Source organism: Belonocnema kinseyi, chromosome 2 (genome assembly GCF_010883055.1).
Source record: "Belonocnema kinseyi isolate 2016_QV_RU_SX_M_011 chromosome 2, B_treatae_v1, whole genome shotgun sequence".
Lineage (NCBI taxonomy): Eukaryota > Metazoa > Arthropoda > Insecta > Hymenoptera > Cynipidae > Belonocnema > Belonocnema kinseyi.
The window spans coordinates 94,358,883-94,373,860 of NC_046658.1; the positions used below are offsets into that span (position 1 = coordinate 94,358,883).

General features: G+C 25.8%; 2 protein-coding genes across 6 annotated transcripts in view; one reads left to right on the forward strand and one right to left on the reverse strand.

Moving 5' to 3' along the window:
• The window catches only part of LOC117168389 (mitochondrial 2-oxodicarboxylate carrier), a 69,147-nt gene that overhangs the window by 25,714 nt on the left and 28,455 nt on the right, over window positions 1–14,978 (reverse strand). The window lies entirely within an intron of this gene.
• Window positions 1–14,978, forward strand: part of LOC117168388 (ectonucleoside triphosphate diphosphohydrolase 5) — a 48,548-nt gene that overhangs the window by 25,346 nt on the left and 8,224 nt on the right. For 2 of the 5 annotated variants that reach the window (XM_033354006.1, XM_033354005.1), the window contains exon 2: window positions 12,821–13,966. In XM_033354006.1, coding sequence (XP_033209897.1) covers window positions 12,857–13,966 — 1,110 coding nt within the window. In that variant the 5' untranslated portion in view covers window positions 12,821–12,856. The other 3 variants (XM_033354003.1, XM_033354004.1, XM_033354002.1) reach the window with 3 other exon arrangements.

Consider the following 14,978-nt stretch of genomic DNA (forward strand, 5'->3'; position numbering starts at 1 on the left):
ATTTGAATTTAAAATTAAATTGAATGTAAAATTGTAATTGTATAGTTTTATTATGCAAATCAAAAAAAATTCAAACCATTATTTTAAATTAAAGAATCTTGAAATTTTATGATTTCAGATTAAAATTTCCAATGTAGGACAATTTCAAAATGTTCGAAATTGATCAATTTCATATTAAAAATTTTAAAAAAAAGATGATTTAAAATTCAAGGAATTGAAATTTTATTAATTCTAATTAAAAGCGTTCAGAATCGAATAATTCAAAATAGAAAGCGTTTGAAATTTAAAAAAATATATATTACATGAATTTCAAATTGAATAATTTGAATTTAAAACATTTTAATTAAAAAGCTGTCAAAATTGACAATTTTCAGCCCTTTAATTTGGAAAATTCAACCATTTTATTTTCAAATGAAGAATCTTGAAATTGTAAGATTTCAGATTAAAATTGAATAATTCCATATTAATGATATGAAAAAAAGATTATTTAAAATTCAAGGAATTTAAATTGGATCATTTCTAATCAAAAGCATTCAAAATGTTTAAAAAATTATATATCTATATATAATTAAAAGTTTGTCATCAGGACAACCGTAGGATTTCGCCGGGAGCGGGTGCTAATCTGAAAAACTGCACCCAATCCCAGCGAAATCGCGATAAAGTTTCAGCCATAACCACGTCTCGTGACCGTGAGATAGATGGTCACAGTCTGTAACGGTATCAATACGACGATTCGGCAAAAGTCTCGTGCACTCTGAGGACACGGAGCGACCCATGGACGACCGCCTTCTGCATTTTGCCCGCAAGTGTTTGAGCATATTGTACACACGCAGGGATGCTTTTCAGGTTATTAACTAGTGAAAGCTTGGCACCTCCAAGAGCGCCGATGATAAGGACGATTAGTTCAACAGAATATTCCGGGCACAATCGTTGCATCTCCCTTATAAGGTTTCTATATCTCTCTTTCTTTTCATTATCCTTGACTATAATGTTTTTGTCAGCGGGTGCCGAAAATTCGATAACGAACATGGTTTGCTTCTCGAAGTCAAGAAGAACCATGTCAGGCCTCGAGTGTGCAACAGCAACAATGGTCGAGAATATAAAGTTCCAGTATATGCGGCACTTCTCATTCTCGAGAATTGTCTCTATTTCCCTCAGAGGGTTTTGCGAAGCGATATTAGGGTTAATGCCGTTAGCGTGACAGCGATGGTAATAAAGCACTCTTAGTGCTGCATTATGTCTTTGGATGTAGGTCATTCCCGCATGAGTTGGATCGTATGTTAAGGTGGAAATGACACCGTATTGACATGCCAAAATAAAACCCTCCGTGCCAGACTTCAACCCCGGTGATTTAAGGGAAGCAAAAGTTAGCTCACACGACATTAACTGATTCTCCACATACCGGGACGGCAAGCATGTTCGTTGCAGATACTTTGTTCCTCGCCGACAGTTCGGAAGACCAAATCTACCGGATGAGACGTTTGTATTTGCTTTGGAAAGTATTCTTTATAGATGTCACATCCTGAATGCGGCTCTGTGGCACGCCCAGGTATGTATAAGTCTCTCCAGCGCAAATGTGTCGTATAGTGCTTCTATCGACGAGTTAAGTGTAATCAGAGATCCCATTAAGTTTTCCTCGCTTCAAATAAACCTTGGCGCATTTCTGTAACTCAAATTCCATTGGGATTCCATTTCCATTTGGGTTATATATATTTTTATATATATAATTAATAACGTTCAAAGTAAACAATTTTAGAGAAGGTAAAATTGTGAAAGTACAATATTTCGAATGGAATAAAAATGAATTGCACCTTTATTATTTCTAAATAAAGGACTTTTAATGGGAATAATTTAAAAAAATTTAATTCAGAAGCTATCAAAATTTGAAAATTTCAGACATAATTTTTAAAAATGGATAATTTGATTAAAAATGAGTTGAAATTGTATAATTTCTTATTTAAAGCATTCAAAACTGAATATTTTTTATTTTGTATTGAAAAATCTCGAAATTTTATAATTTTGGAATAAAATTTTGATGGCAGAACTTCAAAACGTTCAAAATAGAATAATTTCGTATTAGAATTTTGAAAACCAGATCATTTCAAATGCAAAGGAATTAGAATTATATTATTTTTAATTAAAAGCGTTTATATTGAATAACTGCATATTGAATGGAAGAATCTCTAAATTTTATTATTTCAGATTAAAATTTTGAAAAAGGTATAATTTCATGATGTTAACATTGAATAATTTCAGGTTAAAAGATAAAAAACTGAACCATTTAAAATTCAAAAGACGTAATATTTTATTATTTCTAATTAAAAGCGTTTAAAATTCAATAATTCAAAACTGAAAACTTTTGAATTTAAATATTTTTTGATTTGAAACTATTAAATTGTGACAATTTGAAATTGAAAACTAAAGAGAATTTTTTAAAGTACTATAGAATTTTTAATTTTTATTTCATAAAAAATTATTATTTAATGCGTTAAATTCTTGTAAGATCCAAAAATAAATGGAACATATTTCAAACGATTTGAAAAGGTTTTAAAAGATTTTAAAAGATTTCAAAAGATTTCACAAAGACTCCAAGGATTTAAAAGGTTTTGTAACATAACAAAATATTTCAGAAGAACTATCAAAATTTCACAAAGATTTCAAACAATTTCCCCAAGATTTCGAACGTTTTACAAAGATTTCAAAGATTTTATAAAGATTTATAAAAAAGTTCAAACAGATTGAAAAGACTGTACAGCAATTTTAAATGGTTTCAAAGGATTTTAAAACGATTCAAACGATTTTAAAAGATTTTACAAATATTTCCAAAGATTTCACAAGATTTGAAGGATTTAACCAAAATTTCAAACATTTGAAAAGGTTTAAAAAGATTTTAGAAGATTTCAAAAGATTTCAAAAAATATAAAGATTTTACAATGATTCCAAAGATCTCATAAAGATTTCAATAATTTAAAAATTAATTAACTAAATTTTGTTAGTGACTTTCAAATGTTATTTTGAGGCTCCACATCATCAATTGGTATGAAGTGATAATTTGAAAAATATTATCAAATTCTAAAATAATCTTGAATGTGGCATTCATAATATTTCTAAACTCAATAATTTCTTAATCATTTCTATGAGCGAAGTATTTAAAAAAAAAGGCAACAAATTTTTGCAAATAAAAAATGTACAAAAGAGGAGTTTTTTAAAAGACTATAAAAACAAAACAAACATTTTTTCAGAATCGAAAATTTTATAATTAATTATGTTTCTGTAATTCCTATAAATTTTTTATTTTAACTCTAGGGATGATCAAAGGCGAGAAATTAAGCTGTGTTTTTGGATCTGCTTTAATTTATTACAAAAAGTACAAATATTTTCCTTTTATAAAATATATACGCTTTTAAATCAATAAATTAATTTATCAACAATATTTTTCGGTTTTGAATTTATTTTGCAGAGTTGAATTTTGAGCCCGAAATTTTAAATGTTTGAGAAAAATTAATTTTTATGCAAAAGAGACGAACTTTCAATCTGAGGACGAATTTTCAACAAAATAATGAAACCTTCGATAAAATAGTTAAATTTATATCAAATATCTTCATTTACTTTCAACAAAGTACGTCAACTTTCATGCAAATAGTTAAATTTTCTAATAAAAAAATCTCTTTTTGTAACCAAAAATGGAATAGTTAAATTTTCATTTTAAAATATAACTTTTAAACAAACAAAAAATCGAATTATCTGACAGTTGAAATATACGTTGACTTTTTAACAGTAATAGAAAAATTTTCAACAAGAAACATATTTTTCAATCAAGGTACATGAATTTTTAACAAAATAGTTTAATTTTTAACTAAGAAAACTAAATTTTTAACCAAAAATGGAATCGTTAAAATTTCTGTTTAAAAAACTGATTTTCAACTTTTAAAGGAGAATTTTGAACTAGGAATAAATTATTTAAGTTTTCAGATAAAAAAATTTCTTTTTAACGAATTATCAAACCAGAAAAATGAATTTTAAATAAAAAAGCTTAAACGAAATTGTTTCATTTTCAAAAAAATAATAAAAGTTTTAACCAAATAGTGAATTCTTTAAGCAAACGAGATCTATTTTAATCCAAAAATATAGATTTAGACTTTTTAACCAAAAAAATATAACTTTCAACCAAGAATAGTTCAAATTCAAATTTTATCAATTTTTCAAATGAAAATGTAAAATCATTCAAAACCTTTCGAAAATTTTGTGAAATCTTTCGAAATCTTTTAAATATTGAAATCTTTGTGAAGTATTTTTTAATCTTATAAAATCTTTTGAAACCTTTTGAAATCGTCCTAAATCTTTTGAAACCTTATTTCAAAGTTTTATGTGAAATCTTTTAAATCTTTGAAATATTTAAAATCATTCAGAAGTGTTTTGAAATCATTGAAATTTTTTTGAAAGATTTTGACATTTTGTTAAATCTTTTAAAACCTTATAAAATCGTTTGAATTCTTCGATACCTTTGATAAGTCTTTGAAATATTTTGAATTTTTGTGAAATCTTTTGTAATTTTGAACTTTTTAAAATATTTTTGAAATATTTTGACATTTTTGTCGAATGTTTTAAACTCTTATAAAATCTTTTAAAACATTCTGCAATCGTTTAAAACCTTTTGAAATCTATGTGAAATCTTTGCGAAAAATTTGTGAAGAGTTTTAAAATCTTCGAAAGCCTTTTTAAGTATTTCAAATCATCTAAAACCTTTTGGAATCTTTGAAACCTTTTAAATTATTTTGAAATCTTTCGATATATTTAAAATCTTTGTGAAATATTTTGAAACCTTTGAAATCTTTGTAAAATGTTTATGAAAATTTTGCGAAAAGTTTCAAGACCTCATGAAATCTTTTAAAGTGTTTAAAATCTTATGAAATCTGTTGAAACCTTTTGAATTCCTAAAATATTTCTGAGATCTTTGTGAAATCTGGTGTATTCTTTGAAATATTTGAAATATTAGAAACCTTTCAAATCATTGTAAAATATTTTAAAATATTTCCAATCTTTGAAATCTTTCTAAAGTATCTTTAAATATTTTTAATATTTTAAGTTTTTTTAAAATGCTTTGAAATATTTTTGATATGTTTGTGAAATCTCTGAAATGTTTATCAAGTGTTTTGAAATCTTATAAAATCTTTTAAGACCTTTTGAAATTATTTGAAATCTTTAAATTTGTTAAATCTTTGTGAAATCTTGAGATATTTTCGGAAATATTTTGTATTCTTTTTTAATCTTTGAAATCCTTGCCATTTTTTACAGCTTTAAAATTTTTTAATCCTTGTGAAATATTTTGAAATATTTTAAAGCCTTTGGTAATGTTTGAAATACTTGAAATCTTTGTTAAAAGTTTTGAAATCTTATAAAATCATTTTAAACTTTTTTAAATTGTTTGAAACCTTTTGAAATCTTTTAACTATTTTAACTATTTTAAATCTTTAAGAAGTATTTTGAAATCTTGGAAATGTTTGTGAAATGTTTTGACATCTTTTTAAATCTTGTAAAACCTTTATAAATCTTTAAAATCTTTTGAAATTTTGGAAATATTTGGAATATTTATGAAATCTTTGTGAAAAGTTTTTAAATCTAATAAAATATATTAAAACTTTTTTTAACCGTTTGAAACCTTTTGAAATCTTTAAGAAAAGTTTTGAAATCTTTTGAAACTTTTGAATTCTTCAAATCTTTCTGCCAACTTTGTGAAATCTTTTGCAATCTTTGAAATATTGTAAATCTTCAAATTTTATAAAATGTTTTGAAATCCTAAAAAAATATTTGAAATCTTTGTGAAAATTTTTGAAATCTCATAAAATCTTTTACAAACTTTTGAAATTTTTGTAAAATATTTTAAAATATTTTTGAAAAGCTTTTTAATCTTTTAGAGCTTTTTGAAATCTTCTAAAATCTTTCGAAACCTTTTGAATTCCTGAAATCTTTCTGAGATTTTTCTGGAATATTTTATAATCTTGAAGTATTTGAAATCTTTTGAAATCTTATAAAATCTTTTGAAACCCTCTGAAATATTTTAAATCGTTGTGAAAAGTTTTAAAATCTTCTAAAATATTTTTTAAACATTTTGAAATAGTTTGCAATCTTTGAAACCTTCCAAATTATTATATTACCCTTTTGAAATTGTTGCGAAATCTTTTCGAGCCTTTTGAATCTTCTGAAATTTTTTGAAACCTTTTGAAAGGTTTGTGAAAGTTTTTGAAATATTTAAAAAATTTTTTAAACTCTGAAAAATGTTTTGAAATCTTTGTGAAAACTTTTGTTATCTTTGAAATATTTTAAATCTTTGTGAATTCTTGAGAAATTTCTTGAGATATTTTTTATTCTTTTGAAATCCTTGAAATTTTGTATAGCTTTAAAATTTTTTTAATCTTTGTGAAATATTTCGAAATCTGATGCAATCTTTTTAAACGTTTTGAAATAGTTTATCTTTTGAATTTTTGTGAAATCTTTTGTAATCTTTGAAGTGTTTTAAATCTTTGTCGAGTGTTTTGAGATCTTTGAAATATTAGAAGTATTTTGAATTCTTATAAAATCATTAAAATCCTTTTGAAACCAATTAAAATCTTCCAAATGTTTTAAATCTTCGTAAAATGTTTTGAAGTTTTTGTAAAATATTTGTAAAAGTTTTAAAATCTTATCAATTGTTTTTAGAGCCTTTTGAAATCTTATAAAATCTTTGACAATTTTGCGAAATCTTTCAAAATATATTCTATTTTTGTCACATGTTTTGAAATCTTATAAAATCTTTTTAAACATTTTGATATTATTTGAAACCTTTGAAATCTTTTGAAAATTTTGTGAAATCTTTTGAAATCTGAGATTTTTCAAAGGTTTTGAAATATTTTTTATTCTTTTTAAATCTTTGAAATCCTTGAAATTTGTTGATAACTTTGAAATTTTTTTAATCTTTGTGAAATATTTGGAAATATAATAAAATCTTTTAGAACCTTTTGAAATAATTTTAAATCTTTTGAAATCTTTTGAATTTGTGTGAAATATTTTGTAATCTTTGAAGTTTCTAAAATCTTTTTGAAGTGTTTTGTTTAACTATTACATTTTTTTAATCTTTGTAAAATGTTTTGAAATTTTTGTAAAATATTTGAAAAGTTTCGAAATCTTATAAATTCTTTTTAGAGCCTTTTGAAATCTCATAAAATCTTTGAGATTTTTGTGAAATCTTTTGAAATCTCCGAAATGTTTATCAAATGTTGTGAAATCTTATAAAATCTTTGAAAAACCTTTTGAAATTATTTGAAACCTTTTAAATTTTTGTAAAATCTTTTGAAATCTTTGAAATTTTTCAAAGGTTTTTAAATATTTTTTATTCTTTTAAAATCATTGAAATCCTTAAAATGTTTTGATAACTGAAAGTTTTTAAATCTTTGTGAAATTATTTGAAATTTTTAAGCTCTTCGTGCAATATTTTGAAATCTAATAAAATCTTTTAGAACCTTTTGAAATAGTTTTAAATCTTTTGAATTTTTGTGAAATCTTTTGTAATTTTTGAAGTTTTTAAAATCTTTGTAAAGTGTTTTTTTTTAACTTTTAAATATTGAAAATCCTTTGGATTCTTGTAAAATCATTAAAAACCTTTCGATATCATTTGAAATCTTTCGAATTCTGTGAAATATTTCGACAAATCTAATGCTTTCTTTTTGGGTACTTAGTATTTTTTAAAAACCCAGAAATATAAGATTTTGCATAAATATCAAAAACAAATTCATAATTTTCATAACTGGTTTAAAATTGATTCTTTTTCCACACATATTCAAAATCATTGAACGGTTGTTGAAAAACTCCACCTGTCTTGAGAAAGCCTTTATTCCCAATCAGTCAGACATTTATCTTTTCACAGATAAGATTATTCCACTTCAAATTTAAATACATGTAAATCATATTGCATATAAAAAATTAAGACTTCTCTTAAAAATTTCTACACACAAAAAATTATCTTTTCAATCGAATTTTTATTTGAATAATTTAAAAACCGTAACTTATATTTTCAAATTTTTACCTACGAAAGAATATTTTATATAACTATGCTTGAACTCTTATCTTCTGCATGTCATGGTGACTGAAATCAACAGTAATCGATGCATATGAATGTTCGCATTCAGAAGTTATATTTCTACGAAGAAAGGAAAAATTGTCTTCTTTTATTAATTCCCAAGAAGGTCACGTAACACTTGTATTGAGTATTTCTAGTGCCTTTTTCATTGAAAGAAGATGGCTCTCAGAAATAGAAAGGTAAATACATATATTTCTTTTTTATTACCGTTTTTTCTTCATTATTAATAGTTATATATAGATGTGTGGCGTCACATTTATCAGACTATTATCAGATATCGGAATTTGATAAAAGAAAAAAAAAATTTCATCCCCATCTTAGAATCCTTTTTAAAAGTTCAATTGAAGCTTTCCCGGTCAACACGTGACCTTGACGTTTGACCCACTTCCGATTTCTGTCAAAAAACATAACTTACATAACCTGAAAAAGTGTGTATGTCATAAGCTCGTAAGCCTCGTAAGGTGTTTTATTGTTATTTTCTCTTTTTGGAGCCTGATGCAATCTTTGCCTGATGTCTTGACAAATTTGTGGATCTGACTAAATGCGATATACGCTTGTGAGTGCAGTTAAAATACTCTAAAGTAACAATATGAGACGCTACATTTTACAACGCGAAAAGGAAATAAACGCAGTGACAGTTCCTTTTGAGGTTAACTCGTTGTTCTTGGAATCTTGGCATTATTTTTGTTTTATTTTCATTTTTTTAACTAATTCTAAGTGATTTTAACCTAACTTTTACTGGACAGTTAAGGTGACAATTATTTTAGGTGATGAGACTTTTATTTGTGCAGTAGATAGTGAATAAATGTTGCTTTTTGGCGTTCATTTCTCTTCAGTGCGTGGATTGATAGATCTTCCTTCGTTGAATTCAGTTATTTGGTTAAAATACAAAAATTTTTGGTTATATTTTCTAGCATTACATAGCTCATAGGAAATTTATCTATTTGGTTATAAAATAATTTTGGTGACTGAAAATGTAAATTCTACATTTTTTATTGAAAATTGTTTTCTTCTTTTTTTAATTGATAATTTAACTACTTTCATAAAATGTACATCTCTTTGGTTGAAAATTCATTCTTTGTTTGTTTAATATTAATTTTTTTAAACGAAAAATGTAACTTTTTCAAGTTTGGTTGTAAATTGATCGTTTTTAGTTGAAAAATCGTCTTTTTGGCTTGAAAATTCAACAATTTAGATGAAGAATCTTTATTTGTTGATGTTCCATCTTTTTGGTTGTAAATTCATTTTTTGTTTGCAAATTAGTTTTTGTTAACTGAAAATTTAACTTTTCCAGTGGAAGATTCATAATTTACGTTGAAAAATCATTTCTTTGTTAAAAAGTTCAACTACTTTGTTGAAAACTAATTTTTTTGTTTTGTTAAAAATAACTTTTTTGTTGAAGATTCATAATTTTAAATGGAAATTCGTCTTTTTTGGTTAAAAATTTAACTGAAATCTTCTGTAATTGAAAAATTAACTACTTTTTTTTAATTCGTATTTTGGCTCTAAAAGTTAACTTTTTTTTGTTCAAAATTAATCTTTTTAAAATTTTTTGTTGAGACTTCAACTTCTTTGTTTGAACTGGTCTTTTTTGTTTGAATTCAACTCTTTTGTGTAAAAATTACAATTTTTTGTTTGAAGTATCTACTATTACATTATTCTTTAAAAAAAAATTGTTTACTGAAAATGAAACTTTCCCTTTCTTGGTTGAAATTAAACCTTTTTTGGTTAGTTATGCAAATTTCTCATGGAAAATTAACATTTTAGTTGAAAATTGGTATTTTCATTTCAAAAAGTCAACTATTTTACATCAAATTCGTGTTTCGGCTTGGAAATTTTAAATTTCATGTGTTTTTTTAAAATACTTCTATTTTTATAGAAAATTGATCTCTTGGTTAAAAAATGGTCTTTTTGTGTAAGAATTCATCCTAATAGCTTGTAAATTAAACTATTTGTTTAACATCTTTTGTTTTTATTTAATTATTTTGTTGAAAATTTTATTCTATAGCAGAAAATTGAACCATTTTATTAAAAATTCATTTTTTTTTTAAAATTCGACCATTTGGTTGAAAATTCATAATTGTAGTTTAAAAATTCCAGTATTTGTTTTAAATTTAAACTATTTAAAAAAAAAATTAATCCATTTGTTGATAATTCATATATTTTGTTGAACTTTTTTTTTGTTAAAATAATTTTTATTTCTGATGATTTGTCTTTTTTGTTAGAAAATTAATATTTTCGGGTTAAAAATTCAACTGTTTCGTATAAAATTAATTTTTTTGGTCAAAAAATAATCTTTTTGGTTAAGAGGATAACTGCTTTGTTAAAAATTCATTTTTTTGGATTGCGCATTCATCATCAGGGTTAAAAATTCATCACTTTAGTGGGAAATGTGACTAATTTGTTGAATATTCGTTTTTTTTGTGTTGCTAAACATTAATTTTTTTACTGAATATTTAACTTTTCCATTTTTGGTATTTTTTTGGTAGAAAATTAACCTTCATGGTTATAAAATCGTCTTTCTGGTTGAGAATTAATATTTTTAAGTTAAAAATTAAACCAGTTAGTTTAAAACTTAACTGCTTTATTAGAAATTTAAGTATTTTGTTAAAAATTCGCTTTTTTTAATATCAACTTATCAACTATTACATTTTTTGTTGAAAATTTATCTTTCTTGTTTAAAAACTTATGTAATTGGTTCAAAATGCATCGCTGTAGGTAGAATATTCCAATATTTGTTTTAAAAAATGCAACTTTTAGTTGAAAATTTAATTATTTTGTAAAAAGTTTAATTATTTCATCGAAAATGCAACTGTTTTGTTAAAAATACGTCCTTTTGGATCGAAAACTCAACTATCTTCTGAAAAATTCAATTGTTTAAAGTAGCAACATTTTTCGGTTGAAACTAATTTATTTATTAATTTTTTTAGTTAAAAAGTGTGTCCTTGTGGATTAAAAAATTCCCTCTATTTGTTGAAAATTCCACTATCTTCTAAAAAGATCAAATATTCGGTTAAAAATTCTGCTGTTCTTGGTTGTAGGTTTAATTTTGTTTTAAAAAATTTGACCATTTGGTCAATTGTTTTGTTGAACATTTGTCTTTTGGGAGAGCAAATTCTTCCTTTTGTATTAAAAAATTCATCTTTGTAAGTAGAAAAGTCCAGTATTTATTTAAAAAAAAAACAACAATTGTAATGAAATTTTATTATTTTGTCGAAAATTCAAGTATTTTGTTAAGAAATCATCTTTTTTTGGTTGGAAGTTTCCCTGTTTTGTTTAAAATTCGTCTATTTAGATAGAAATTTTATCCTTGTGGATTAAAAATTCGTCGTTCTTTGTTAAAAATTCAATTATCTTCTAAAATATTGAAATAAGTAGTTATAAATGCAGCTTTTTTGGTTAAAGTTTAATTTATTTGTTGGAAATTTAATTATTTGTCGAAAACTGACCTCTTTGTTAAAAATTATTCCTTTTGGATTGAAAATTCATCTTTGTAGGTAGAAAAGTGCAGTGTTTGTTTAGAAAACAAACAACTTTGTTGAAATTTTATCATTTTATCTATTTAAACAGAAACTTCGTTTTTGCTGATTAAAAAATCATCTTTCCTCGTTGAAAATTCAACTGTTTTCAAAAAATTCAAATATTTGGTTAAAAGTGCTTGTTTAAAATCTGCGAAAAATTACATTTTGCTTTATATTAGCCTATCATTTCAAGTTTTACATTAAGTTTGAATCTTTCCAAAACTTCTACGTATCTCTAAAAATTACTCAAATTTCAGCTACAAATAATGTATGTTCAATTGTTGTTTATGCATCCAAATTGTAAAGAAATTTTCTAAAATTTGCAGGATTTTCTGAAAATTGTAGGGAAAATTCAATTCATTTTGACAGATATTAGAAGTTTTGAAAAAATTTCCAAAATAATTTAAAATTTAAGACAAATTTAAAACAACTTCTAGATTTCTCAAAATTTTGAAGCTTTCTAATGATGTTTAAACTATTTAAAAAGAAAATATTTGAATTTCTAATTTAAGATGTGTTCAGTTAAAATTTTTTCATTTTTTCAATATTTGATGTTTCTAGCTTAGAATTCCTTAAAATTAGAAAATTTTGAAAAGTTTAGAGTTCGTTATTTGATTTTTTTAATTTAGAGCATTGAAAATAATAACGTGTATTTATATTTTTTTATATTGAAAAATTTTAGTAGCTTCAATTTTATACGCCTAAATTATTGAGCATTTGAATACGACATTTTTGAATTAAAAAATTTGAAATTTCAATTTTAAAAGTTAAAAATTCAACAATTCCACTTTGAGTGCTTTAATTTGCAGCTTATTTTTTATTATCTTTTTAAATTTCATTGAGCGTGAAAAATGTTTACGAACCGAGAAATGACCGGGAAATTACTTGGTCGATTAAAACGGCCACTCTGAATTCGACCCTTTGGTTAAAAAGGTCATCTCTGCAGATTGAATTTTTCAACGATTTGGTTAAAAATTCAACTACTCTGTTGAAAATTGAATTATTTTGTCGAAAACTTAAATGTTTCATAAAAAAAAATCTTCTTTTTGACAGACAAGTCTTCTTTGGTTTAAGGATGAAAACTGATGAATATATGGAATTGATCAAAAATTCATTTTCGCTGCCACCCTGATTTTTAAGTACACTTGAGTGAAACTTACTAACCAAAGCGTGTCTTTGTTTGCAGTTAAGATTGGACGATGACGATACGCCGAGTAGAAAGATGGCATCGGGCCCGACGAAAACCTCGAAAAAGGCCCTTTCGAGACTATACTTCCGAATAGTTGGACTGCTCGGAATGTTGTTTCTCGGATATCTAGCCATAGCAAGTGACTTAAAACCTCTTCACCTCGGCAGCAAAGCCATTGATAGCCTCGCATTTTCCTTCAATTTCCAAAAACCCTTTTACGTCGTAATAATCGATGCCGGTTCCACAGGAAGTCGCGTATTAGCTTTCGCATTCCACAGCTCGATCATGAACGGAAATCTCGTCCTAGACAGTGAACTCTTCCACCAAGAAAAGCCCGGGCTCAGTTCTTTTGCAAATAAACCCAGCGATGGGATGAAATCTCTTGAAATTCTTATCGAAAAAGCCAAGTCGGTGATTCCTCAGTCTGCCTGGGCACACACCCCGCTTTTTATGAAAGCCACCGCAGGTCTGCGTCTTCTTCCCGAGCATAAAGCCAGCGCGATTCTCGAGGAATGCAGGAAATTCTTGAAAAAGTGTGGCTTCCGCGTTTCCGAAAATGCCGTCTCGATCATGGAAGGCACCGACGAAGGGATTTTTTCCTGGTTCACGGTCAATTTCCTCCTCGATCGATTCAGTTCTCAAAGTGCCAAGAGTACAGTTGCGGCCCTCGATCTTGGCGGAGGATCAACACAAATTACCTATGCACCCGATGAGGAAAATTTTAAGGAATTGGAAAAGTATATTCACAGTATCAGTGCTTTCAACAACAATATGAGCATTTACACGCACAGTTATCTGGGGATGGGTCTGATGGCTGCAAGAAAAGCGATTTTGGTGCCGGAAAAACTGCCGAGAAATGAAAATGGGATGATCGAGGTGCGATCGGAGTGTATTAATCCGATAATTAAAACATCGTGGAGTTATGGGGGAAAGGAGTATGAAGTGATGGGACCAGAAAAAGGGGCTTATAAAATTTTTAGGAACCAGAATTTTGCCGGGGGCGATGAAAACAGACCGATTGTCAGGTTTAAGGAGTGCTTGAATTTAGTCAAGAGGCATACGGATACGATAGTGAATAAACCAGTGGGACTCAACAAACACGAAATTTATGCGTTTTCGTATTACTTCGATAGAGCTACTGAGGTGAGATTATTTTGAATTGAAAACTTTTGAAATTTACAATTTTAGATTAGGTTAAATTTGGAAAAAAAGGAGAATATTTCGTATTGTTTGAGAAAGAATCTGAGCTTTTGTTATTTCTATACGAAAGCGTTCAAGATTTTGAATAATTTGAAATTGAAAATTTTGTAATCGGATGCTCTCAAAATTGAAGAGTTGCAGATTAAAATTTTGGAAGTATATTGCAGAATAAAAGATTTTAAATTGAACAATTTTAAAAGGGTAAAAATGGAATGATATGATATAGAAACTGTTTGAAATGAAAAATTTTTAATCTAAAACTTTCCAAAATTGAAACATTGCAGACTAAAATTTTGAAAATTGGACAATTTTACAAGAGAGGAGTTGAAATTTTAATATTTCTAATTCAAAGTGTTTAAGATTAAACAATTTTATTTTGAATGAAAGAATCTCGAAATCGAATTGTTGCAGGCTAAAATTTTGAATAATGGACAATTTCAGATCGTTAAAAATTGAATAATTTTTAATTGAAAGCGTTTAAAAGTGAAAATCTTTTGATAAGTTCTTTCAAAATTTCAGATGAAAATTTTGAAAATTATACAATTTCACTAGAAAGGAGTTAGAATTTTATAATTTCTCATTAACAGTATTTGAAATTTAATGTTTAATCAAAGAATCTTAAAATTCAATTGTTGCAGATTAAAATTTTGAAAATATGTTAATTTTCAAACGTTAAAAAGTAAAAACATTTATTTTGAATTACAGAATGTCGAAATTTAATTATTGCAGATTAAAATATTAAAAATCTGACAATTTCAAAACATTAAAAATTCAATAATTTGAAATTAAAAGCGTTGAAAATTGTACAACTTTACTAGAAAAGTAGTTGAAATTTAATCATTTCTAATTCAAAGTGTTTAAAATTGACAAAAATTTTTAATTGAATTAAAATTTTGGAAATAAGACAATTAGTAATAAGTTAAAAATTAAAAACATTTATTGTAAATTGCAGAAT